This window comes from Piliocolobus tephrosceles, chromosome 10 (genome assembly GCF_002776525.5).
Source record: "Piliocolobus tephrosceles isolate RC106 chromosome 10, ASM277652v3, whole genome shotgun sequence".
Lineage (NCBI taxonomy): Eukaryota > Metazoa > Chordata > Mammalia > Primates > Cercopithecidae > Piliocolobus > Piliocolobus tephrosceles.
This window is the reverse complement of record NC_045443.1, coordinates 40,256,988-40,282,092: the sequence shown is the minus strand read 5'-3', so window position 1 is coordinate 40,282,092 and position 25,105 is coordinate 40,256,988. Positions and strand designations below refer to the sequence as shown.

The 25,105-nt window shown below is 34.8% G+C and overlaps 1 protein-coding gene across 1 annotated transcript in view; it reads left to right on the top strand.

The window, feature by feature from the left end:
• Nucleotides 1-24,874, top strand: part of ADAMTS20 (ADAM metallopeptidase with thrombospondin type 1 motif 20) — a 212,665-nt gene extending 187,791 nt beyond the window's left edge. Inside the window, exons 32-39 of the mRNA XM_023182839.2 lie at nucleotides 1,611-1,808; nucleotides 2,511-2,640; nucleotides 2,838-2,932; nucleotides 3,017-3,108; nucleotides 3,650-3,783; nucleotides 9,479-9,570; nucleotides 22,285-22,389; nucleotides 24,613-24,874. Coding sequence (XP_023038607.1) covers nucleotides 1,611-1,808; nucleotides 2,511-2,640; nucleotides 2,838-2,932; nucleotides 3,017-3,108; nucleotides 3,650-3,783; nucleotides 9,479-9,570; nucleotides 22,285-22,389; nucleotides 24,613-24,702 — 936 coding nt within the window. The 3' untranslated portion in view covers nucleotides 24,703-24,874. The remainder of the gene's footprint in view (nucleotides 1-1,610; nucleotides 1,809-2,510; nucleotides 2,641-2,837; nucleotides 2,933-3,016; nucleotides 3,109-3,649; nucleotides 3,784-9,478; nucleotides 9,571-22,284; nucleotides 22,390-24,612) is intronic.
• The last annotated feature ends 231 nt before the right edge of the window (nucleotides 24,875-25,105 follow it).

The window sequence follows — 25,105 nt, the reverse complement described above, 5'->3', positions numbered from 1 at the left end:
GGGGTCTTCCAGAAAATCACTAAACAGTTCAAATAATGACAGTTCTCTAAGAATGTGGCTTTGAATGATGCCCAAACCTGTTCTGCTCCCCTCCAGTGGCTGCCAGAATTCTGGTTTCACAATAATTACAGGGCTGTTGATTTTAAAGATTTCCATGGAGCTAGAAAGAAGAGGATGGAAATAGAGAAAGTTAAACCATCACAAAACTTGCTCTTCTTACCAAGAGTAAGCCATGTTTATTGAATAAATGCCTTCTGGATTGCTGCAAGTCTTTGGTCAGTTTCCAGAGTTGGGAAAAAACTGATCTGGAAAATTTTGCCCATTTTCTCACTGCTGTTATAGAAGAGAGAATTTTTAGATGTCCTTACTCTTCCATTTTCACAGATGTCACCCCTCTAGGGATATTTTGATAGATGGGTTTTTTTCTTCATTATGAGTCTTATTTTTCAGGTTCTTTGCATGCCAATTAATTTTCTGTTGCATGTCAGCCATGAATTTTACCTTTTTGGTGACTAGATATTTTTTATTCGTATACATATATTTTGAGTTTTGTTCTGGGTTGCATTTATTTTGTTGGAGAGCAGTTTGACCCTCTCTTGCCTTGCACTTAAGATTTGTTAGGCAGACCAGTATATTGTTTAATCTAGGTTAACTGATCCTCTCTACTGTGGCAAGACTCTTTTGAGTACTTTACCTATTTCCTCATGTATTTAAGTTTGCCAGTCTAGCTGGAGGAAATAGGCACTATATTTGGTTCTGTGTGATCATTAGAAAAAGTAACTTCTTTTGGTTGGTTAATTGCCTCACTTTGGTTGGTGTCCTCACAGGTATGGACACACTACTGGTCAGAACTCTGCTGTCTTCCTTTCATTGTGCCAAGACCTGGAAAGTTTTTCAAAGTAGTAGGCTGGAATGATTTTATAGTGTCACTTTGTTTCTCATCTGTCATGGATTACTATTCTTTATTATCTAAGGTTGAGTGTCTTAAAAGCCGTTGCTTTATATATTTTGTCCAGATGTTTTGGTTGTTTTAAGTTACAAGGTAAATCTATTCCTTGTTACTCCACTTTTGCTAAAAGCAGAAATCTATTTGCCCATTTTTGGATTGGGGCTTTAATTTACACCTAAATCGCTTACCTATTTTAGTCAAATGTTATTAGACTTTACATTATATCTATGAAGATACATGTGTGCTAACTTATACATTGTTACCAGTGATCTAAGGCTAATAGATACCCTTTATTTCCAGTAAGGACCCTCAATATGTTTTATTCCTCCAAAGCTGTGCCTATTTGGAGATATAGTTTCATACAGTTAAGATGGTAATGTAATTAAAACACACGCGCGTGCACGCACACACACACACACACACACACAGAGGCACTACAGGTAGAAAATCTAGCCTGAATCTGAGTTTCTTTCATTTGTTGGTACAACTCTGAGAAACTTGTCTGATGTCTGAACCTATGCTTGCTTATCTATAAATGAAACTAATTAAATAGGATTATTGTGGAAATGACACAGCATAATATATATTAAGCATCTGACAAATATTAAGCCCTGGCTAAAGTTAATGACATTTTCTTCTCTTTTAATTATGTATTTTTCAGTGTGCAAACAACTGTGGATTTAGTTACAGACAAAGGATTACATATTGCACCGGGATCCCATCTACTAAGAAACATAAGCTCCATCGACTTCGGCCTATAGTCTATCAGGAATGCCCTGTGGTGCCTTCCTCTCAGGTTTACAAATGCATTAACAGCTGTTTGCATTTGGCCACTTGGAAAGTTGGAAAATGGAGTAAGGTCGGTGTATAATTATGAATTTTAAAACTTCTGAATAAGACTTTCTAGGTATGGGAAATCTGGTAATGTGTACGTCTAATTAGATCCTCAGAGTTGCCCCAGACCACGATTGTCTAAAAATCACTTTATCAGTTATTTATATAAATATCTTATCTCTTGTTTGATGCGTGCTATAACTTGCTTAAAGCAGAGACCATAACTCATACTTATTTCTGTTCCTTAGAGGACTTAGCACAGTGGCTTGCACTTTGAGTAAGTGCTTAAGAAATATTTATTGGTTAAGTGAAGAAGTAAAGAAATATAACATATGAGTAATAAAGGTTACATCATATTCTGTTTCCAATTTAATTGATAGAAAGCAACTAAATATCACTTTGCAAACTTAGCACATAACTTAATGAGATAGTCTTAATTACCATCACTGACTAATGTTTATGAAGTATTTACAATGTATTGTTGCAAACTGCACAAAATGAATGCAAAGAAGCCAGTAACTGAGAAATAATAGATTCAGGCTCATGCCTAAGGATTTCTACCACCTGTGACTCTCCAGCCCCCAGCATAGTTTTGTGTCTTCTGTGGATCTGCCACTACTGACCCTCAGTGTGCTCCAGAAATACCTGGTCTAAGAAAAGGAGACTTGGATTTTCTGGCCTTGTGATTCATGATATAGTTTATCTTCAAATTTTACTCTGTTCACAGTGCTCAGTGACTTGTGGAATTGGGATAATGAAGAGACAAGTGAAATGCGTTACCAAACATGGTTTGTCCAGTGACTTATGTTTAAACCATTTAAAACCAGGTGCTCAAAAGAAATGTTATGCCAATGACTGTAAGTAGTAGACTTCAAAACTCTACCTAATACCTAAGGGTTTCTAATAAGTTTCAGTTAAACTAAATATCTGTAGTAGTTGCACACTCCACAAAACAAAGTGTCAGATATTCAGAGTGTAGCAATATTTCTATGATTAGGTTCATGCTGTGTTTGTAATTTGCTCTGTGTTAAGTTGTGTTAATTTGTCTTTGAAGGTAAATCATTTACCACCTGCAAAGAAATTCAAGTGAAAAACCACATTAGAAAGGATGGTGACTATTACCTTAACATTAAGGGAAGAATAATAAAGGTATTGAAAACAGTTCCTATTTTATTTTAACGTTGATCATTGACTTTGGAAAAATTTTTCTAGGTGTTTACATTTTTTCTTTAGATTCATTGTGCAGACATGCACTTGGAGAACCCTAAGGAATATTTAACACTGGTCCAAGGTGAAGAAAACTTTTCTGAAGTGTATGGCTTTAGGTATGAGATGTGTGTTGGTCTATCTGAGCATTTTCATGATCTTCCGAGAGAATTGGAACTTCTAGCCTTTAGAGTGATACTTGAATAGCTTACATGTGAGACAAATAATGTAGGAGCAGGTAGACATGTTAGGACCTAAACCAGATGTTGTTAATGCCTGTTCAGAAATAAAGGCTTGAATATTAACCTGTACTGTTAATACTGACTATTGACAGAGAGATTGACTAAGAATACTGTGGCTGAGAAGTCAGACATGGAGAAGGGAAGAATTTAAGAACTATGTGCATTTTCATAAAATCAAACTAATTCCAGTAATAAAAGCTAGAAGAATTGCAGTTGAATTATTTTTCTACAAACTCTTCTTAGATGTCTCATTGAGAATTTTGTAGGTTCACCTAAAGTGATTTTTACTTCTTTCTTAACTTGTTGACATTATAATATCGAAGAGCAGGAGTGTGTTTTATTTTTCTATTCCCAAAGATAATCTACATTATGGCCTAGTAACTGCATCTAATACTAAAATATTCCAATGTTGTTATAGACTAAAAAATCCATATCAATGTCCTTTTAATGGGAGTAGGAGGGAAGACTGTGAATGTGACAGTGGACACCTAGCTGCTGGATACACTGTTTTCAGCAAAATAAGAATTGATCTCACTTCCATGCAAATTAAAAGTAAGTGCTCAATCTACATTTTAAAATCAAAAAGCCTCCATTTGCTTATGCATGTCTAACAATATGTTGGTATATATAGTAGCCAGGGTACAGAGAAGGACCTGGCATTGTGCAAAAATAGCTTACTTTTTAAAAAACAGTTAGCTACATACTTCCTCTGCAATGACATGCACCATGAGGACTTTTTTTTTTTGAGACAGAGTTTCACTTTTACTGCCCAGGCTGGAGTGCAATGGTGCAATCTTGGCTCACTGCAGCCTCCGCCTCCTGGGTTCAAGCAATTCTCCTGCCTCAGCCTCCCGAGTAGCTGGGATTACAGGCACATGCCACCATGCTTGGCTAACTTTTTTTGTATTTTTAATAGAGATGGGGTTTCACCATGTTGGTCAGGCTGGTCTCGACCTCCTGATCTCAGGTGATCCACCCACCTTGGCCTCCCAAAGTGCTGGGATTACAGGCGTCAGCCACCGCTCCCAGCTGGAGACTCTTAATAAAAATGTAATGACAGTGACAAGTAAGATATTACCCTTCCAAGATAAAATCCTCTACCTTAAAATTCTCAGGTACATTAAGGATAAGAAAGTTGATATCCTCAGTCTACTTGTGGAACCTTTTTGCAGGGTTTAAAGTAATCATGTAAATTAGTTTCAAATGATAATTTATCAGGTATTTTCCCATACATTACCTCATTTGACCTTTTTAACACTCTTATATTAGTTAAGGCAGATAGTACATCACAATGTTATAAGTAATATGGAAGTTAAGCAACTTGTTCCATTCATACAATTAGTAACTGGCATTAAGGAAAACAAAGTCCTACTCACAGACCTTGGGTTATAGATCATATTGCTTGTCTAGAAAATAATTTATAATACAATCAAGTCAAAACATCTTTATTGAACTTAATATACACCAGGCAAATGCAGCCTGCCATCCTGAAAGTTACATATCTACATGAAGAGGCAAAAAAGTGCATTTCACTAGCAGAGGCTCCATCTTAATTGCCATTGAATCATCAGTGCCTAGCATGGTGCATAAGTCATAGAAAGCAATGAAAAAAATTTAAGACAGCATATGCATGAATACATAATATATAAATTATAGTCATACAATTAGGAACCATTATTATTAATACTAATGGCTATGATTTACTGAATATCCACCATCTACTACAGTGTGGAAGTATTATATTACCATGGTTACAATAATAAATTCTAGACTGTCTGGGTATAATTCTTCATCTTCGTTTATCAGCTGTGTGATGTTGAGCATATGTCTTTAAGCCTCGGTTCCCTCATGTGTAAAATGAGAAACTACCACTAAGGTTTTTTCTTCATTTCCTTTTTCTTTCCTTCTTTTTTTTTTTTTTTTTTGTTCTTATTTGGTGATGATTAAGAGATGATATTTGTAACGTATCTAGTCATTGTTTTACATATAATACAAGGTTGTCAAACCCACAGCCTGCAGTCCTCATGCAGCCCAGGGCGGCTTTGAATGTGGCCCAACACAAATTTGTAAACTTTCTTAAAACATTTTGAGACTTTTTTTGTGATTTTTTTTTTTTTAGCTCATAAGCTATTCTTAGTGTTAATGTATTTTATGTGTGGCCCAAGACAATTATTCTTCCAGTGTGGCCCAGGGAAGCCAAAAGATTGATCATCCCTGATAGAGTACATGCTGTATAAATATTGGTTATCATTTAATAATGTGTATGGTTGTAAGCATGTTATTAGCACTCTAAGTTTCTAATAGGCACCCAGTAGCTTATTTGCTGTTAACTAGGCTGCTTTTTAACAAAGCTGCCATTTTGCCAGGCATTGGTCTGGGCCTGGAGCATACAATGTCAAATATATACAGTTCCAGCTCCTCTCTTCTTCTTCCTCAAACTTGTATGGTAAAAATCCAGCCTTGATTAAATTAAACCTCCTACCCATTCTGTGTTTGTAGCATAAAACTGAATTTGGCAAGTAATACTAGCCCTTCTGACTGATACCATTTTAAACCCATGAGTACTAAGCTTACAGGGATCCATGGCACTGCCAAGTAACTCTATTGCATTTCCCTAGTCCATTCTCTCTCCTGCTTTTCTAACTTATACCTTCTCCTCCAGCTTCGAATTTCCACATTTTTAGTACCTCCATTCTACTAACTCACTGCTGGTGATCTTGCTCGCTGTTTCACTGAGAAAATAAGAACAACCAGAAGGGAATTGCTCAAGTTACCACTGCCACATCTACCCGCCTACCTGAATCTTTACCTATCTCCTTTGCTTTCTCCTGTTTACTCTGGATGAACTCTTCATGCTCCCATCCAAGGCAAATCCTGCTCCTTGTCCTTTAAACTCAGTGCCTTGTACCTACTCAAGAACATTATTTCTGGCTGGGCGCGGTGGCTCAAGCCTGTAATCCCAGCACTTTGGGAGGCCGAGACGGGCGGATCACAAGGTCAGGAGATCGAGACCATCCTGGCTAATAGGGTGAAACGCCGTCTCTACTAAAAAATACAAAAAACTAGCCGGGCGAGGTGGTGGGCGCCTGGAGTCCCAGCTACTTGGGAGGCTGAGGCAGGAGAATGGCGTAAACCCGGGAGGCGGAGCTTGCAGTGAGCTGAGATCCGGTCACTGCACTCCAGCCTGGGCGACAGAGCGAGACTCCGTCTCAAAAAAAAAAAAAAAACAAGAACATTATTTCAGCATATTTCATGATCTCCCTCACATCCTCAATTCTGCTGCTGAATCATTTAAATTCTTCATAGAGAAACACGTTATTTCTTTCATCATAATCATGAGCAAATAATCTTGACCTTTACCCTTCCAGCCACTGTCCAGTTTCTCTGTGTTCATTTATAGTAAAATTTCTGAAATGAGTTATAATTTGCACTCTCCAATTTCTCTTTCCCCTTGCTGTACTCTAATCAATCTCTTATTCATATCACTTCCAGGAAACAGTCCTTATCAAAGTCGTCAATAACCTGTTTCCCTAAATTCAATGATAAAGTCTTGTTTTTCATCTTACATGATTCATCAGCAGCATTTGTTTACCAGGATACCATCCTCTAATGGTTTTGCGCCTTTCTTGACCCCTCTTTCTCCTGTCTTTCTCACTGTTTCTCGACTTGGCAAGTTATTCTTCATCTTCTACAACTCTGAATGTTGAGGAGCTGTAGGATTCAATTGTTATTTGGGAATCTCATTAAATTTATAGATTTCAAGTACCACTTGTTAAATGACAGTCCCAAATGCACATTTCCAACCTGGACTGCTACCCTAAACTCCAAAATCCAACTGTCTACTCAGCATATTCATATGAATGTTTAATAGGCATGTCACACTCAATGTATCCAAAACTGAACTTCTAATATTTCCTGCCAAACCTGCTCCTCAAACCCAAATGTTTACCACTGCAGTAAATGCCACCAATAATAGTCTACTTAGTCTAGCTAAAACCTAGCAACACCTTCATCTTCTACCTTTCTTCCACACCCACATGTAATTCAGCATCAACTTCTGTCAGGTGAATTTTCAATGTGCATGCTGTTATGGACAGAATTGTGCCTTTCACTGGTCAACACAAGTCAACATGACCTTCCCACCTCTATCCCCTCTCAGTTTTCTGCTGCCCCGAGCCCCCTCATCACTCCTACTATAGACACAGTGGCCTGTTTGCTGTTCCTTGAACAAACCAGGATGGTATAAGATGTTCCTTGAACAAACCAGGATAGTATAACAAACCCATAAGATGGGTATGCCCCCATCTTAAGGCCTTTGCATTTACTGTTGCATCTGCCAGGAACATTCATCTGTAGCTATCTGTATGTTTTACCCCTTCATTTCTTTTGGGTCTCTGCTGAAATTCGTCTTCTAAATAAGGCCATCCAGAACCACTCTCCACCACTAAATTCTCTTCCTCCCCATTCTATTCTCTGCTTTATTTTCTTTCCATAGCAAGTATCACCCCTAACATACTGTAATATTTGTTTTATAACTTGTCTCTTCCTGGTAAGACTCAGGTTCCACTGGCCTCTGTTTCACCCACTGCTGTGTTCACAATATCTATAATACTGCCCAATGCAAAATATATTGTAAATAAGTATCTGTTGCATTGAAAGTCCTTGCTTTTCTCAAGAGGTTTATAGGAACAGATAGTTTGAACAATCTCAAGACAACTTTGAGTTAACAAAAGTGGCAAAAAATGAGTTTTAGGAGGAGGGAAAAGCATGAACAAAAGTATGGAAGGGAGAAGCATTTTGGTGGTATCAGAGAATAAAAAACAGTCCAGTTTTGTCTAAACATAAATCAAATGTAGGTTGGGGGATGGTAGCTTATTAGAGAAGTTCGCAGGGAACAGATCATGAAGAACAGTGTATACTAAACTATCCATTTGAATTTTATCTTGCAAGTTATAGGAGCCATTGGAATAAAAGCGTAAAGGCATATGCAGGGGAAGGAATATAGTTGGTTGGAGGCAGAACAAATTGTATCCATGAAAAATGATTAGGAAGCTAATGTAACAATTCAAATAAAAAGTGATGAGTACTGGAAACATGGGTCAGGATACCCATCTGAGAAATATTAAAGAGGTAGACACTACAGGATTTTCTGATAGAAGGGGTGTGGGAATTAGTGACATGGAATGTTTAGAAAGGTTTCTCAAATAACAAGACAGATGGTAATATAGTTTAGTGAAATCGGAAATAGAGCAGGGCAATTAAATTTGGAGAAAAAGGTAATTCATTTAGCTTTGAACATGTTAAATGACAGATATCTGTGGGTCATCCAAGTAATGATGCCCAATAGGAGTTTGATATATGTGCTGTAACTCATCAGAGTCAAATGAACTGCATATATACTTATGAGTCATCATTGTGTAATTGGCTGATGAAACTGGCTGTTGACTGACATGCTTTTGGAGATAGTAACAATAGATGGTTTGAAAGTTGTGTCTCTGATCTTTCCCAGCCTAATCCACAAATGCCATAAATAAATAGTGGTGTGCAAATGAATGACCACCAGTTATCCAGGGAAGAAAAAGTCCGATTTGTGGTGTTAGGCACTAATATATACATGGTGTATATATTCCTGCCATGACCAATCATAAGCTACCAACATGACCTCATTGTACATGGGCTTGGGAAGAGATGCACACACTTGGCTGTCACTATTTGTTACAAGCTGGCTCTGGTAAACCATGGAAAACTTCCTGGTTTCCTGTGGAGAGATTTTTCTCTGTGGAGAGATTTTGAATTACCTAATTGAATTACCTAAATGAATTTTTATATATGCTGTCTATAAGCTTTCAATTTTATTGTTTTGTCATTTATGTTTACATAACCTTTTTTTCTCCAGTGATTTTGCTTCTGACCCCACTTTATCTATTTCAGATATTCTGTGACTTCAAATGTAATAATGCATTTATTTAGTTTTAAATCTTCTATTTAATTACTAATATGCTTGCCATTTGTTAGGGCAATTTATGATATGAACATTTTTGTATTAAACAAAATTTATTCATTGAGAGCCTAGTCTGTGTTATACACTAGAATTGTGGCATTTGTGCTTAAAACTTTAAAATTAATATATAAATATGTATGTTTACTAAATAAGTAATATGAAAACTCTGTGTTTGATGACAAAGATTGCATTACTGTCTCCATGCTAAAGAGTTTCATTTATTATTTTCTATTTATTATTTTCTAGCTACAGACCTTTGTTTTTCCAAAACAATATTTGGAAATGCAGTTCCATTTGCCACAGCTGGAGATTGCTACAGTGCTGTCAGATGCCCACAGGTATCTCATATTTGTTTGATTAATTTTCTTTCATTGTGAAAAAAATTATAGCTTCTCTTCATTTATTTATTTTTGACCAGTATGTTGCAATAAACATAAGTAAATAGAAATGCAAAGCTTCATATATGCACTTTGTTTCAAAGGTTATAGATAACCTTTGGAGGAAAAGCATCTTTGCCAATTTTGGGTTTGTTTAAAAGGTATAACAATAATTTTAAACAGATTCTATTTCTTCTTCCATAATATGTTATCAGTTTCTTCATCTTTCCATTTAGTCCATGGAAATGAATAGATATTTGTCAAAAGGCAAAGGAATGGATCACAAGCATGTGACTTTCATACACTTCTGCTGACATCAGTTCTAATAGCTTCCTAGGTCTGTAACATCCTCCAAATGACAGTCTATTATTGGTAAAATTTATATTGAATACATTTTCATATTTTTATTCTTGCTTTTATCCTTTATTTCCAGAGTTCTCTTCACATGCTCTTATGTCATTTCCATGATTTCCAATATAGAGCATGCTTCTTAGAAGAAAATTTACTTTCACATTTTTAACTAGAGATTTTACATAGATAATGAAAACAATATTTTTATGATAAGATGAAGGATTGTAAGCTAGATGAATATAGCACTTTTAGGTGACTCATTGGTAATGGAATATATGAATCAAATCTACTACCTAAGACAAGTGGTAATTACTATATTGATATGATTTTGAAGAGAAGTAGTTAATAGTTTGTCATAGGCCTCTCTTCTTAGACTATTCCATTTATATTTTTCATCATATGACATTGATGTTATGCTTGTATTAGGAAGAGAGGACATTTTCTGTTAGAGAACTTAAAGGAGATCAAGAGACACTGGAACTACAGGCTGAAATGAATAAAAGCCTGAATAAATCTATACATCTTAACTCAGGTCCAGAAACTCAAACAGAATGTGGTGATGTTACATGAAAAAGACAGGTGTTTTATTCACCCAGCATGAGTTCAGTATGACTCCTTTAGAGCAGGGAGTGATTTATAAACAACCTAATATAATCATAAGGTTACAAAACAAAATAGCAAGATGGAAGGATTTATTTTTATTTGATACTGAAACATTACAGTTATTTTTAAATTTCTATCTGTAAAAGATCATTTTCAATCTACTTAGGAGTAGGAGGGGATCATAGGAAAGAAAGAAGGGTTTAAATCATGTCAACTAAGGAAAATGGAGAAAGTAGCCAGGAAAAGAGTGGGAGATAATGGTAACGATCTTTACATATTTAAAGAACTACCATACCATGAAAGAGGAATGAGGTCATGTGTGTTCCTCCAGGAGGCATTAATAGGGCAGTAGATTCCAGCTCAACAGTAAGAAGGCTTTGACAGGTAGAGTTGTTGGTAAGGAGAACCCAAATCTGGGGCCCAAATAAAGCGTTAATTTTTGCCTTTATTTGTATGGATTGATCTTGTATTCTGCAACTTTGCTGAACTCATTTATTAGTTGTAACAGTAGATTACTTAGGATTTTCTTTGTACACAGTGATGTCATCTGTGAATAAAAAGAATTTTACTTCTTCTTCAATCTAGATATCTTTTATTTCTTTATCTTGTTTTGTTGCCCTGACTACAGCTTCTAGTACAATACTGGATAAAAGTGGCAAGAGTGAACATCCTTGTGTTCTGATATTAGGCAAAAAGCATTCAGTCCTTCAGCAATAAGTATGTTAGTTTCATGTATATGTTAAGTATGTCAGCTAGGAGTATTTTCTAGATATCCTTGCTCAGGTTGAGGACATGTCCTTCTGTTTCTAGCTTAAGTGTTATTGTAAAAGGATGTTAGATTTTCTGTGGAGAAGATCCTGTGGTTTTTGTCCATTTTGTCCTGGATAGAGTGTTACCACACTGATTTATTTTTGTATGTTGAAACACAATCTTGCATTCATGTGATAAATCCCACTTAGTCATGGTGTATAATTATTTTCATATATCGCTAAATTTGGTTTGCTAGTATTTTTCGAGAATATTTCATATTTGTAGGAGAGATTGTTGTATCTTTGTTTTTCTTGTGGTATCTGTCTCGTTTTGGTATCACAGAAGTCGTGGCCTTATAGAATGTAGTGGGACATGTTTTTTCCTATTGTACTGTTTGGAAAGAGTTTGTGAAAAATGTATTCTTTATATGTTTGGTAGAATTTACCAGGAAAGTCATCTGAGCCTGGGCTTTTTGTGAAAGTTGTTTTAATTGTCAATTTACTTTATTTATTTATTATAGATGTATTCAAATTTTTGCTGTTCTTGAATTTGTTTTGGTAGTTATGTCTTTTTAGGAATTTGTTTGTTTTATCTAAGTTAACTAATTGGTTGTCACACATTGTTCATAGTATTCCATTATAATCCTCTGCTCTTCTTTTTCCAGTGTTTTAAGGTAAAAGGGTATATTATTGATTTGAGATTATTTTTCCTTTTTAATATAGGCATTTATAGTTATAAATTTCCTTTAATCAATTCTTTTGTTGCATCCCAAACTATTTGATATGTTGTGTGTTTCCTTTAATTTATTTTGTTTTCTATTATCTATAGTTATGTGTTGGATATATTGGTTATTTAAGAGTGTGGAGTTTGATTTCTACATATTTGTAAATTTGCCAAATTTTCTTCTTTGGATTTCAACCTTTATTGTGACTGGAAAACACGCTCTGTGTTATTTTATTTACTTAAATTTATTGAGGCTTATTTTATGGTATAGCATACAGTTTGTCCTGGAAAATCTTCAATGCATTCTTGGGAAGAATGTGCATTCTGTTGTTGTTGGATGAAGTGTTCTATAGACTATAGACCTTATTGGTTTACAGTGTTGTTCAACTCTTCCTTTCTTGTTGATCTTCCGCTTAGTTGTTCTATCTGCTGAAATTCTACAACTATAATTTTTAAATTGTCTATTTCTCAATCCAATCTTTTATGTACTTTGCTTTGCTTCATTTATTTTGAGATTGTGTTGTACATGAATATATAATTGTCATAACTTCCTTACATATTGACCTTTTTATTATAAAATATTCGTCTTTATCTACAGTAATGTTTTTGTTTTAAAGTCGAATTTATCTGATATTAGTGTGGCCACTTCGGCTCTGTTAGAATTGCTATATATATTTTCATCCCTTTACTTTCAACTTATTTATATCTTTGGCTCTTAAGAATGTCTCTTACAGAGTGTTTTGTTGGATTACTGCCTTTGATTGGATTTCTTGAACATTACTATTGCTATGTCTGGATTTACATCTGCCATTTTACTTTTTGTTTTCTATATGTCTCATGTTGTCTCTGTTCAACTGTTCCTCCTTACTGCTTTCTTTTTTATTCAGTGAATGTTTTCTAGTGTAACATTTTAATTTCCTCAATTTTTTCATTATTTTTGAATTGTTTTCTTAGTGGTTATTCAAAGGCTTACAGTATATGTCTTATCAGAATGTACTTTACATTTTACTATTGAACATTCTTATCTTTCCAGTGAAATATAAAGACAGTACTACTATAAATGACCTATTTCTTCTCTTTTTCTGCTATATTTGTTATACATATACCATTTATAAAGGCAACAAACTTGCAACATATTGTTATTATATTAACTTAAATAATTTTATGTCTTTTACATAATATGAGAGAAGATAGAGCAATTATATATTCATAGAGTTGGTTACGTAAACCTTCTCATTTAGTATTTCTGATTCTCTTTATTTCTCCCTGTGGATTTGACTTATTGTCTTGTGTCGTTTCCTAACTCTAAAACAGCTTTGCTTCCACCTGTCTTATTTGTCCCCTTATCATCAAATATGTTACACGTCTATATATTACAGGTCAATAATAGAATTATATACACCTTGGTTTATACGACTGCCTTTAAATCAGTTAAAATAAGAAAAGTGAAGACATAAGCAATTATAGCGTATTTTATAATTATCTACATAATTATCAGTACTCTTGATTGTTTTGTGTTGATTTGTTTTAATGTCTGGTGTTACTTGATTTCAGCCTGAAGAACTTCCTTTAGTATGTCTTGTAAAGTAGATCTGCTAGCAAGAAGTCCTCCCATTTTTTTTTTTTTTTTTTATCTAGGAGTGTCTTTATTTTGCCTTCCTTTTTGAATGATAGGTTTGCTTATTGAAAAATTATTGATGCACAGTTTTTATTTTCAGTACTTTGAATATATCATCACACTGCCTTCTGACTTCTAAGTAGATAATAGATGTCAGCTTTTATCTTATCGGGTTCCATGGATGTGGTCATTTTTCTCTTGGTGTTTTTGGGGATTTTCTCTTTGTATTTGTCTTTCAATATCTTTACTGTGTCATATTTGATGTGCCTCTCTTTGTGTCTACTTGGCTTGGAGTCCACTAAGCTTCTTGGATGGGTAAATTAATATGTTTCACTGATTTTGGAAAATTTTCAGTCATTATTTCTTCAAATATATTCTCTGCTCTTTTTAATTCTTCTCTCCTTTTGGTACTTCCGTTGTGCATATGTTGGTGCATCTAATGGTGTCCTTTCATTCCTCTGAGGCCCTGTTCGTTTTTCTTCTTCTTTTTTCCTCTCTGTTCTTCATACTGCATCATTAACATCCCTTTAAGTTTGCCAATTCTACTGAATCCAGTAGACAATTTCAGTCCCCTTTGTGAATTTTTTAATCTTGATTATTATATTTTTCATCTTCAGAGTTTTCCTCTGACTCTTTGTGAAATATGATATCTTCATCTTTATTGATATTCTCTATTTGATGAGACACAGTTATCATACCTCCTTTTACTTTTTTAAACGTGGTTTCTTTAGTCCTTTGAACATATTTGTATTAGCTGCTTTGAAGTCTTTGTCTGCTTAGTCTGACATCTGATACATCTCAAAGGGAGTTTTTCTTGACTTTTTTCTTGTGTATGCATCATGCTTTCCAGTTTCTTTGTATGCCTCATAAATTGTGTTGAAAACTGGACATTTTAGGTAACTATATTTTAGCAACAGTGATTACTGATTTCACCCTCTCTTCTGAGGCTTCTTGTTATGGTTGTTGTTTGCTTCTTTGTTTGTGTGCTTTTTTAATTACCTGACTGAAATACGTTACACGTCTATATATTACAGGTCAATAATAGAATTATATACACCTTGGTTTATACGACTGCCTTTAAATCAGTTAAAATAAGAAAAGTGAAGATATAAGCAATTATAGCGTGTTTTATAATTATCTACATAATTATCAGTGAATTCTATTTCTCTTGTAGTGTGCAGCCTTTGATGTTGCTCCTCAGTGGGCACAGTCTTGGGCATGCACAGTGACCGTGATGCTCCTCTCCTTCAGGGATAACAATGGTCTTAGCTGGGCTTTCTTCAGTTCTCATTCCCTGAAACTATTTTGAGTTTATCCATGGTCTGTCTCTACTGATAGGATGCTTAGCAAGAGCTCCGCTCATTGCTAGATAATTTCCCTATTCTTTCAACAATATTTTGGGGACACAAATAACTCCATAATCTGATCCAATTAAATTGAGACCCCATGGCCTCAATTAGTCTTATAGTCTGTCTCTGAGATCAGGAAAGTCCCCAAGAAGAGCCTTTGTTAGCTGCCTCATTCTCTGGTTCTCTCTGTTAAACTTCAATCTTATCTACCATTTGCCTTCATTGAGCTACTACCGTCCTCTTAACAACACACCACTAAAATATTCTTTTCCGTAGAGTACCTTGAACTTGAACTTCTCCAGGTTCTATTCCAAATAAGCTCAGTCACAATAGGAAAAGCTAGTGAATTTCCTATTTTTACAACTTGATTCTCTCCCTGGGAAGAAGCTCTGCAATACTGTGTATCTGGGGACAGGGACAGTGGCCCATTCCTCAGAGTAACACCTCTGCTGTATAAATGGAGTGGTAATCCCTGGTCTTCTTGACTTTTGACCTTTTCAGCATGGCGTGTCTGCCTTACCAATGATTTTTTGTGGGGACATTTCAGGCCTAGTGTGCTTGATCTACCATGCCTGGGGTGGACTGACTGCTCTGTGAGTAGGGACTGGGTGGAAGAAGGGAGCTTCAGACTCTCAGCTACTCTTGCCTATAATTCAACTTCTGCAGTACAGAGCTGGGTGGAATTAGAAATACTGGTGGCCTGCCCCTCTCGAAGAGAAACCATAGCCTTAACAGGGAGCTGGGGGGGAATGGAGTCCTATATCCTTAACTGCATTCACCATGATTAGAACGATCATCTTGCTGAGGTGGGAGGAAAAGAGGGTGAGCCATGCTTCAGATGCCACAGATTCTCACTGTTCTTACCTAGATTTAATACATTTTCTTGAATAAATGTTTCTCCCTTTTCCATATAACCATAGAACAAATTTCAGAGACTTTAAGTGGTGGTTATAGTTATAATTTTCACCAGTGGTGTTTGTTTCACTGGAGAGAGTGTCCATGGGCTCCTCACATCACCATTCTAGAAGTGCTTCCTCACATGATTGTATTTTTAAAGGCAGGCAACTTTGCAGAGGAATCCTATGTTCTCATTCAATCTTTGAGGCTGGTTAGCTCTATTTATGTCCATTCTTCTTTCCAATTCCCTATTTCACCCATATTGGTGATGAATACCTATCTCTAACATGGTGACTCTGACCTACTACTTTACATTCAGTTCCCTTCCCAGGACTGTCCTTTCCCTGCTGAGCCCCTCCTCTCCTGAAGTCCTGCACTGTCTCTTTTTATTCCTGTTCTTAAGTCAAGGATGTGTAATCTAAAACTTTTAACATTCTAAACAGTTTTTTCCTTGATATGTGGATGTCTTTTGTTGGTGACACATCCATTCCAACCCTCTTAAATGGAGATTATACATTCTACAATGGTTAACCTATCTCAAGACTGGTCAACTTGTCCAACAACCCATCCTCCTTTTAAGCTATGCCGTCTGGTCATATATTTGATGTAATTAGAGATAAGTAAATTGACAATGGAACCTAGTCTGCTAATACAAGGCCTAACAAATGTTGTTACTTTGGAAAGGTCACCCAGTTCTGGAAATCTGGTCCTTGTCATTACATGTTGAATTGGGAAAGGTCTGGTCAATGAGACATCAAGAAAATCACAGGAGATGCATATACAAGTAAATCATATAACTGTCAAATGGAATCAAATTTTATTTTATTTTATTAATGAACTTTCCTTATAGGAAATATCTGAACAGAAACCCAATTATTACAAATAAAATATTTCTTCATGTACATGAAATTTGAATGAGATATTTGCACAATCAGGTTTTTAAATAATAAGATAGCTATTTCCATTTCTTTCTAACTCTGTTTCTCCAATTTCTCTGTAATCCTTTTTTCCCTATAAGATCTTGAAAAAGTTATGTAGCTGTAAACTGAGATTACCCAGTTTATAACTGAAGAAACAGACATTCCATGTTAACAGTCTGTCCAAGATCCTTAAGAAAGTCATAGGCAGAACCAGTAATAAAATGCTCTTCCTGCCCACTGGGGCGAGATGTCTCCCTTGCATGGTTTTCTAGGCATTTCTGAAATGCAAATTTCAGAAACGCTCCATTTCCAAAATTAGATGTTATTGGGCATAGACACATGCCGTCAAAAGGAGCTGTGTCCTTCTATATTCAGCCTGTATTTATCTGCTTGAGGCTACTGTTACCAAAAATACAAACTGCCCAATATTTTTGGAGATGTTCTGTCAATATATGAGCTAGATTCTGTGTTATGTTACACAGCATCTGCATGAATACTCTCCAGATGTTTGATGTCACAGAACTTATACTGTTGTTTGGGATTCATCAAACCCACATCCTCTGTGTTTGCATGTGACAGGATAATCTGGGATAGAAATGCTAAAATGAGTATGGACACATATGGCGCTTTTTAGGGAAAATAAACTTTGCCACATTGCAATATGAGATGAAATTAAGGAGTGTGGTGTGACTTTAGAATGCATATGTCAAAAGTAAAGTAAATGTTTTGTACTTTTTGCAAAGCCACAAAAACTTTTAAAAACAAAAGTAATGTGTATCTCTTTAACTGGTTGGTAATTACATAAAAGTAGGAGAAAAATCATATTTGGCTAATGTCAGTGGGTTATGGCCAGCATCCAGTTTGAATGTTAAAAGTCAGTTGTTAGATATTTGGAATGTGTATTCATTATTATCAAGTTGTAGAGTTTAATATATATCCATAAGATCTACCCTTTCAATTACATTGTTTAAATCATGTCCTTTTGTTCACTTGATCTCTCTTGTTACTGGAAGTGGTATATTGATTTTTCCTATTATTAGGGTGTGTCTGTGTAGCAGGACAAGCCGCAGACAAAACTCCTCAGACACTGGATTAAAGAAGGAAGAGGTTTATTCAACCGGGAGCATCGGCAAGACTCCTGTCTCAAGAGCTGAGCTCCCCAAGTGAGCCATTCCTGTCCGGTTTAAGGGCTCGCAACTCTAAGGGGGTCCACGTGAGAGGGTCGTGATTTATTGAGCAAGCATGGGGTACGTGACTGGGGACTGCATGCAATGGTAATTAGATTGGAACAAGACAGGATAGGGATTTTCACAGTGCTTTTCTCTACAATGTCTGTAATCTATAGATAACATAACCGATTAGGGCAGGAGTCGATCTTTAACTACCAGGCCCAGGGTGTGGCGCGGGGCTGTCTGCCTGTGGATTTCATTTCTGCCTTTTAGTTTTTACTTCTTCTTTCTTTGGAGGCAGAAATTGGGCACAAGACAATATGAGGGGCAGTCTCCTCCCTTATCTGTGTCTCCATGCATATCTCATAGATTTTGTTTCATAAAAGTTGTTGTTGTATGATTTGATACATAATATTTACTATGTGTTATGTCTTCTTTGTGGATTATTACTTTCAGCACTTCCTTGTCATGGTTTCATGACTGGGGACTCAAATTCTCCTTTGTCGTTTATCAACATTGCTACCCCTGCTCTCTTTTTATGTCCTTTGTCTTTTTATGCTCACTTTTAAGTATTTATTTATTTATTTTTATTTTTTTTTGAGACAGAGTCATGCTCTGTCACCCAGGCAGGTGTGCAGCAGCACAATCTCAGCTCACTGCAACCTCTGCCTTGCAGGTTCAAGAAATTCTCCTCCCTCAGTTTCCTGAGTGGCTAGGATTACAAGCGACTGCCACCACGCCTGGCTAATTTTTATATTTTTAGTAGAGACAGGGTTTTACCCTGTTGGCCAGGCTGGTCTTGAACTCCTGACCTCAGGTGATACACCTACCTCGGCCTCCCAAAATGCAGGGATTACAGTTGTGAGCCACCGCACCTGGCTGGTGATATGCATTTTCAAGTCTTACTCATTTTAAAACCTAAGATGTTGATTTCCTTACTGTTGAGTTTTGAGAGCTCTTTATATGTTCTGGATACAAGTCTTTTGTTGGATACGGCATTCTAGTCCAAACCTTGTCTTTTCTTTCTTTTAAGTATCTCTCACCAAGCAATTTTCAATTTTAATAAAGTCAAATTTTTCTTTTATGGACTGTACATTTACACTCATTTCTGAGAAATCATTAAATAAACTCAAATTACTGAGATTTTTCTCCTTTTGGAAGTTTTCTTCAAAAACTTTTTATAGTTTTATGCTTTACACCTAGACCTACAATTTATTTTGAATTAAATTTTGTACTAAGTCTGGGGGATTTATAGATGTAATTTTTCATCTGAGTCCAAAACATATAGATACCCAATTTTTCTAACACCACATGTTGAAAAGACAATGTTTTCTCCACTTATTTGCCTTTCTACCTTTGTCAAAAGTACTGGCCATATTTATGTGGGTCTTTTTTTCCTTTGATTTACATGTGTCTGTCTTCACCAACACCATATGTCTTGATTAGGATAGCTTTATGATAAGTGTTAAAGTAGTATGGGTCCTCCAGCTTCATTCTTCTTTTGAAAGCTTATCTCGACTATTTATATCCATAGCCTTTCTTTATAAATTTTAGAATCAACTCTCTGTATCTCCAAAGATTCTGGATGGAAAATTTGTATTGGTGTTATATTAGATCTATAGAATACATACATAATAAAATGTGTACAGTACATTTAAAAATTATAAAACATAATTATTTAATGAGCACACATGAACCAACCAGTCAATCCAAGAAGTGAAACATTAAAACTTGCAACTATCTATATGCTTCTCCTCCATCTTATACCCATACCTACCTTTTTCTTTGACACAGCCAGTTACTCAAGAATAAACATTCCAATTTATTGAATTCCTAGGTCTTCTGAATCATATTACCTTCCATTTGTGATTTGGCTACTGAAATTTTAATTTGTGTAGTGACTGCTTCTTCAAAATATCAGGAGAGTAGAAGAGGAGATAAGTTTCATACTGCGTATCTACTCTCCTGACATTTCATACTACATATGCATGTATGGAGCGAGAGACAGTGAGAGAGAGAGAGAGAGGAGACCTCATATGTTGAACAATTTTTAGGTTAAAGATTAGGTTTGAGGTTTAAATGTTAATCTTAAATGAAGTATTGGAATTAATTAACACATTTATTCACTTATTTATTACTTCTAAAATCCTATAGGAATGTATAAGTACCTTTTTATGGCACTTATAGTTCTCTCGTTGAATTACTTTTTTTAGGTACATATGCTATTTCACTTGACAGATTTAGAGTGAGATCTGTCTGATCTCATGGTACTTGACACCATCTCTGCCAGTCAGTTAATTTTGAACAAATGAGTGAGATGTATTTTCAGCTCCGTCAACATCATACCAAATTTCAGATAATTGTTTTACCATTTTTTTTTTTTGAGATCGTATTATGTAGGTTTTTAAGTGAGGACTAAGAACAGAAATAAAGCTCATGAAAATTAGTCCAGAGAAATGGAACAATCAATAGTTCTAGGCTCAACTAATTGTGTTGATGACCACCTAAGGCTGTTAGTAGTCCATCAGATTCATTCCTTTGAATATTTTTAAGGCATATTGATCAGGGAGCTAGAGAACAAATGGAAGAATGGAAAAACGGTATTAGGTTGCATGGCCCAATCCGGGCACTCAAGGAGCATCTGGTTACAAGAAATTTACATGATAGAATATATTTTCATTTTTAAATAACTTTATTTGGTGAAAAGCCTATCTGAGAAGGAATGTGAGATTGGAGGTATACAGTGCCAAAAACCTGTATCAGGTTGATTAAGTATCAAATGGAATAATATATCCTAAGAATCAATTCTTTTTATTCAAGTATTTGTGAACATAAAATACTACTTTGTCTAGTTTTAGTGTCATTCATTATCATAGAGTGTGAAGAGTTTTATATATGTATTTGTGTATTTACTTTTATAATACTACTATTTAATGTTTTTAAAGCTGCACTTAATTCATCCATTTGAAAACACTTATTGAGAACTTAGGCCCTGTTCTGTGCTCTGGGAATACAGCAATGAAGCTGACATAGAGTTAATATTCTAAATTTCATAACCAAGTGATGTTGTATATGATAAATTGTCTTTGAAATTTATCTAAAACTAATTATTTCTGCAATGGAAAATTCTCCATTTATTGTCACTGTTTTATGCAAATATTTGATCTTTATTTGTTTTTAAATGAGAAATATACAATATAAGATTGCTAAGAAATCCAAGTTAATGACTAAATTGATATCTAATTGTTTTAGCAATATTAATAATTCACATTATATAGAGAGAGTTTATTTAGACTTTGCTTTTATGACAAGATTATATTTTCATTCATATAATATAAAATCCAGTGTTTTGTCACAGTCTTGCTAAAGATTCATGAGTCTTAAGCCATTGAGATATTGTGATGTAATTGAAGAATGTCTTAATATTGTTCTGAATCTATATGCATACTGAACATTGTCAGTAGACTGAACTTGTTTATAGTTCTACTTTTCAATGTTTAAATCTGTACTGTAAAATTATATAAATATGACACAAGTGTTACCTATTTTAATCACACATTTTCTCAGTTAACATTGCAATTTAATAGTTAACAAAGACAGTCTGAAATATTTTGACATAAAAATGGTCCTGTACTTGGAAAGAATTAGATCATAAAACTCATAGGGGACCCACACACCATAATGTGTTTAAACCATGTGGCATCACACATCTAAACACCGTTTTTGGTGTTTAAAATAGATATAATTGCCAGGACAATAATATTATGTTAGATAGTTCTGTGTGGTGAGTTAAGAAGTAATATTCTTGTCACAAAAGGAATGGGGCAATAACAGAGATTCTGGAAAACACGTCAAATAGGTGAAACATCATAGAAGTTAGCAATGAAGGGTCAAGAATAGAAAGTGTAGAAATGTTAAAGTGCAGCAAATATTGGTCCCCATGAATGCTATTTCTGTCAGGATTTACTAATTTCTACAGGACCATTAGCTCTAGTTGTCAAATCATAGAGTCCTGGAGTTGGGCAGAGTTACTTCTCCACAAATAGCATTATATGGTATTAATTCAGTTGTCACTTGCAATTGAGAAGACTTATTTGTAATCAATTTTCAAAGTCCTTAACTGGTTCATTTTCTTTACAGTAAGGTTATATCGATATTCTTTCATTTTATAAAAGACCCTTGAAGAGTATTTTGAGTCCATCCTTATATAATTCCTATTCAGATGTTGTTAGCCAAGAGCATTCTTAAATATTTATAAATTCCATCTATTTTTGTTTGTTTTATTTACAATCCAGGGACAGTTTAGCATTAATTTAGCAGGAACTGGGATGAAGATATCCAGCACAGCTAAGTGGCTTGCTCAGGGGAGTTATACCTCTGTCAGCATACGAAGATCAGAGGTAAGTCCTGCAGGGCCAAAAAGCCTGTTTGAAATACTTCTGTGCTGTGAACTACCTTTAAAGGCTCTCTACCTTAAATGTAAACTTGTATGAAATTGATGGCTAAAGAGTTATTGCATATAATGGGTAGATTATATATAATGGAGCACAACATCAATTTATGAAATGAAATGGGATTCATTTGTATTAATGTGCATGTGTAGGTTTTGTATACTTATGAATCCATATATGGGCTATAGATGTCTGGACATAAATTGCCAAATGCCAGGACATATAGGCTTTGTCTATCTCAAGTTTGGAGCTAATGACTTGAAATACAGGTCTTCAAAAAAAGGTATGTTTTTTACTATACTTGAATTACTGAAAGTTTACAGGTTTTAATATTTCAAAATGAGTGTTAAGTTTTGTTTTATTCCCTCACTGTTTTAGTGATGGGGGTGGTGTTGGTGACCCTTGTCATTTAACAAATATTCTTCACAGTTTTTTCAAGAATTAGGATTATGTATTTATGTTATAGTCATGTCTTCCTGTCTTTATCTAGATAACATTGTTATTTTATTTGTAAAAATATAGACTGTTATGTAGTATTTATATATATAGTTATAACTATTTTTATAGTTTATTTATATAATTATTTTAACTATAGCACAAGTCGTATTATCCAAATAGAATCCACTTAATTTTCTGCAGGTATGATGTTCCAACATGTACACTTCAAGAAATGCTTTCTATTACTCACGGTTATTGTGTCTTAGATAATAGCCCTGCCCATAGTAAATCTGGATCTAGGTTATATTTGTTCTCACTTATATTACACATAAATTAGCACCAGCAACAACCCCTGTATACTCTAATGTTTTATGATTTTTATTTCTTATGATAAAAGTGATTTTTGTTATACTCCTATTTATATAAATATTTCTCATAAATGAAACTTCGTATTCTGATAGTCATAGCCTTTAAAACATTCTGTTTCTGAAGATGATAAAATTGGGCTTTACTTAATAAAAGATTTGTGTTTTTATTAACTTCTATTCTAAAGATTAATTCATTATTTATTTCATTGAGAACTTCTATCTCAATCAAAAAAGTTGCACTTAACTATTTCTTGAGATCTGATGCCCGGTGTGAAACTGATTGGTAAAATCCAGATATACTTACAGAAATGCAAACATATTTTCCTTTGCCAATAAGTTTAATGAAGATCAAGTTCTTACTACAACAGAGGGAATAGGGAATTATTCAACTCTGAGATTTTACTGCCATTCCCTTCTCTGTGTATTCAGGTTCTCCAGAGCTAAAATTGCTTTAGAAAGAAAAGGTAACTTCAAAAGCTTCCATTCTCAAAACATTCTTCCATCTCAAAATGTCCCCAGAACCTACAGTTTTCTCCTCTATCTTTACTCCCTTAGATTTTAAAAAATTACCTTTTCCAGATATGATAGGAGTTCAACCTGTTTTTGTGTCATATTCTAGAAATGTCTTCAGTCTTCACTTTTAGACCTAAAGATGTGAGGCATCTCGAGAGTGCATCTATCATGTCCTGACCAACCCGCTTCAGCCCACCTCTGTCACCTGTTCCTCAGTGAACTGCTCTGCTTATGGAACAATCTCCCATTTTAGTTCTTTTCTAATTCTAGTGACTACTTTCAGCCCAGTTTTAATTTTTTTTCTCCATTTTACCACCTTCTATACTTTTCTCCAGAGTGTGTTTCTAATGCCTCCACAAGATGTTTGAAATAAATGGGATAGAATATGAATTATATACCTTTGAAGTCAAGTTTATACAATATCCTTCTTTTATTTGGTCTAAGAGAACATTATATAAATTTATGTAAATACTGGATAGCAAATTGGGAGAGGTTTTAATAGACTCACTGAAGCAAATAGAGACCTAGATGAAAAATATGTGGATTGAGATTGAAATATGTGGACTGGATTTAAAACTTAATTGAGATTTAAATTGTCTAAATTATAGTATGGCATATAATATTCAATTAGCTAAAATGAATATCAGGTTATCTAATATCCTTTAACTTTCCCATGTCCACCAGTTTGAACTAATATCAAAAGGTTATGATCTTTGACCTCAAATGCAATTCTTATAGGAAACCTCTGCTAATGATTTTAGCCATATGATTCAAAGCATTTGCTTTTTCTGCTATTTGCATGCAGACATGAGCTTGTATAAGATTCTTCTATATTTCTTCTTCCAATTTTCAGGATGGAACCAGATTTTTCGGCAAATGTGGAGGGTACTGTGGAAAGTGTCTTCCTCACATGACTACTGGTCTCCCAATTCAAGTCATATGAACATTTAGAAAGGGGATGTATGCCCTAAAGAGGAAATATTCTCTGAAACATTCAAATAACGGGTGCTCATTTCTTTATTTCTGCCTTCCCGAGATTTCCAGGTCTAATATGTCTCTGCGTTTTTTTCAGGGTGCTCATCAGGGATTCAAATAACTGCTTAATAAGGTTCTATTAATCAGGATTTTTTTTAAAGAACATAATAATTTATAACAGAGAATACCAGGATTGAATGAATTATACCAAGACAGTGCTGCTCTTAACATCTTGGACTGGATCACACTTATCTTATACCTATAAACACGTGTAAATCTCTGCTCAGCTTTGTACTGTACAATGAAATTTATTCTACTAGCTAAAATGAAGCAAGTAACTATTAGGATAATAAACATTCAAAATTACTATA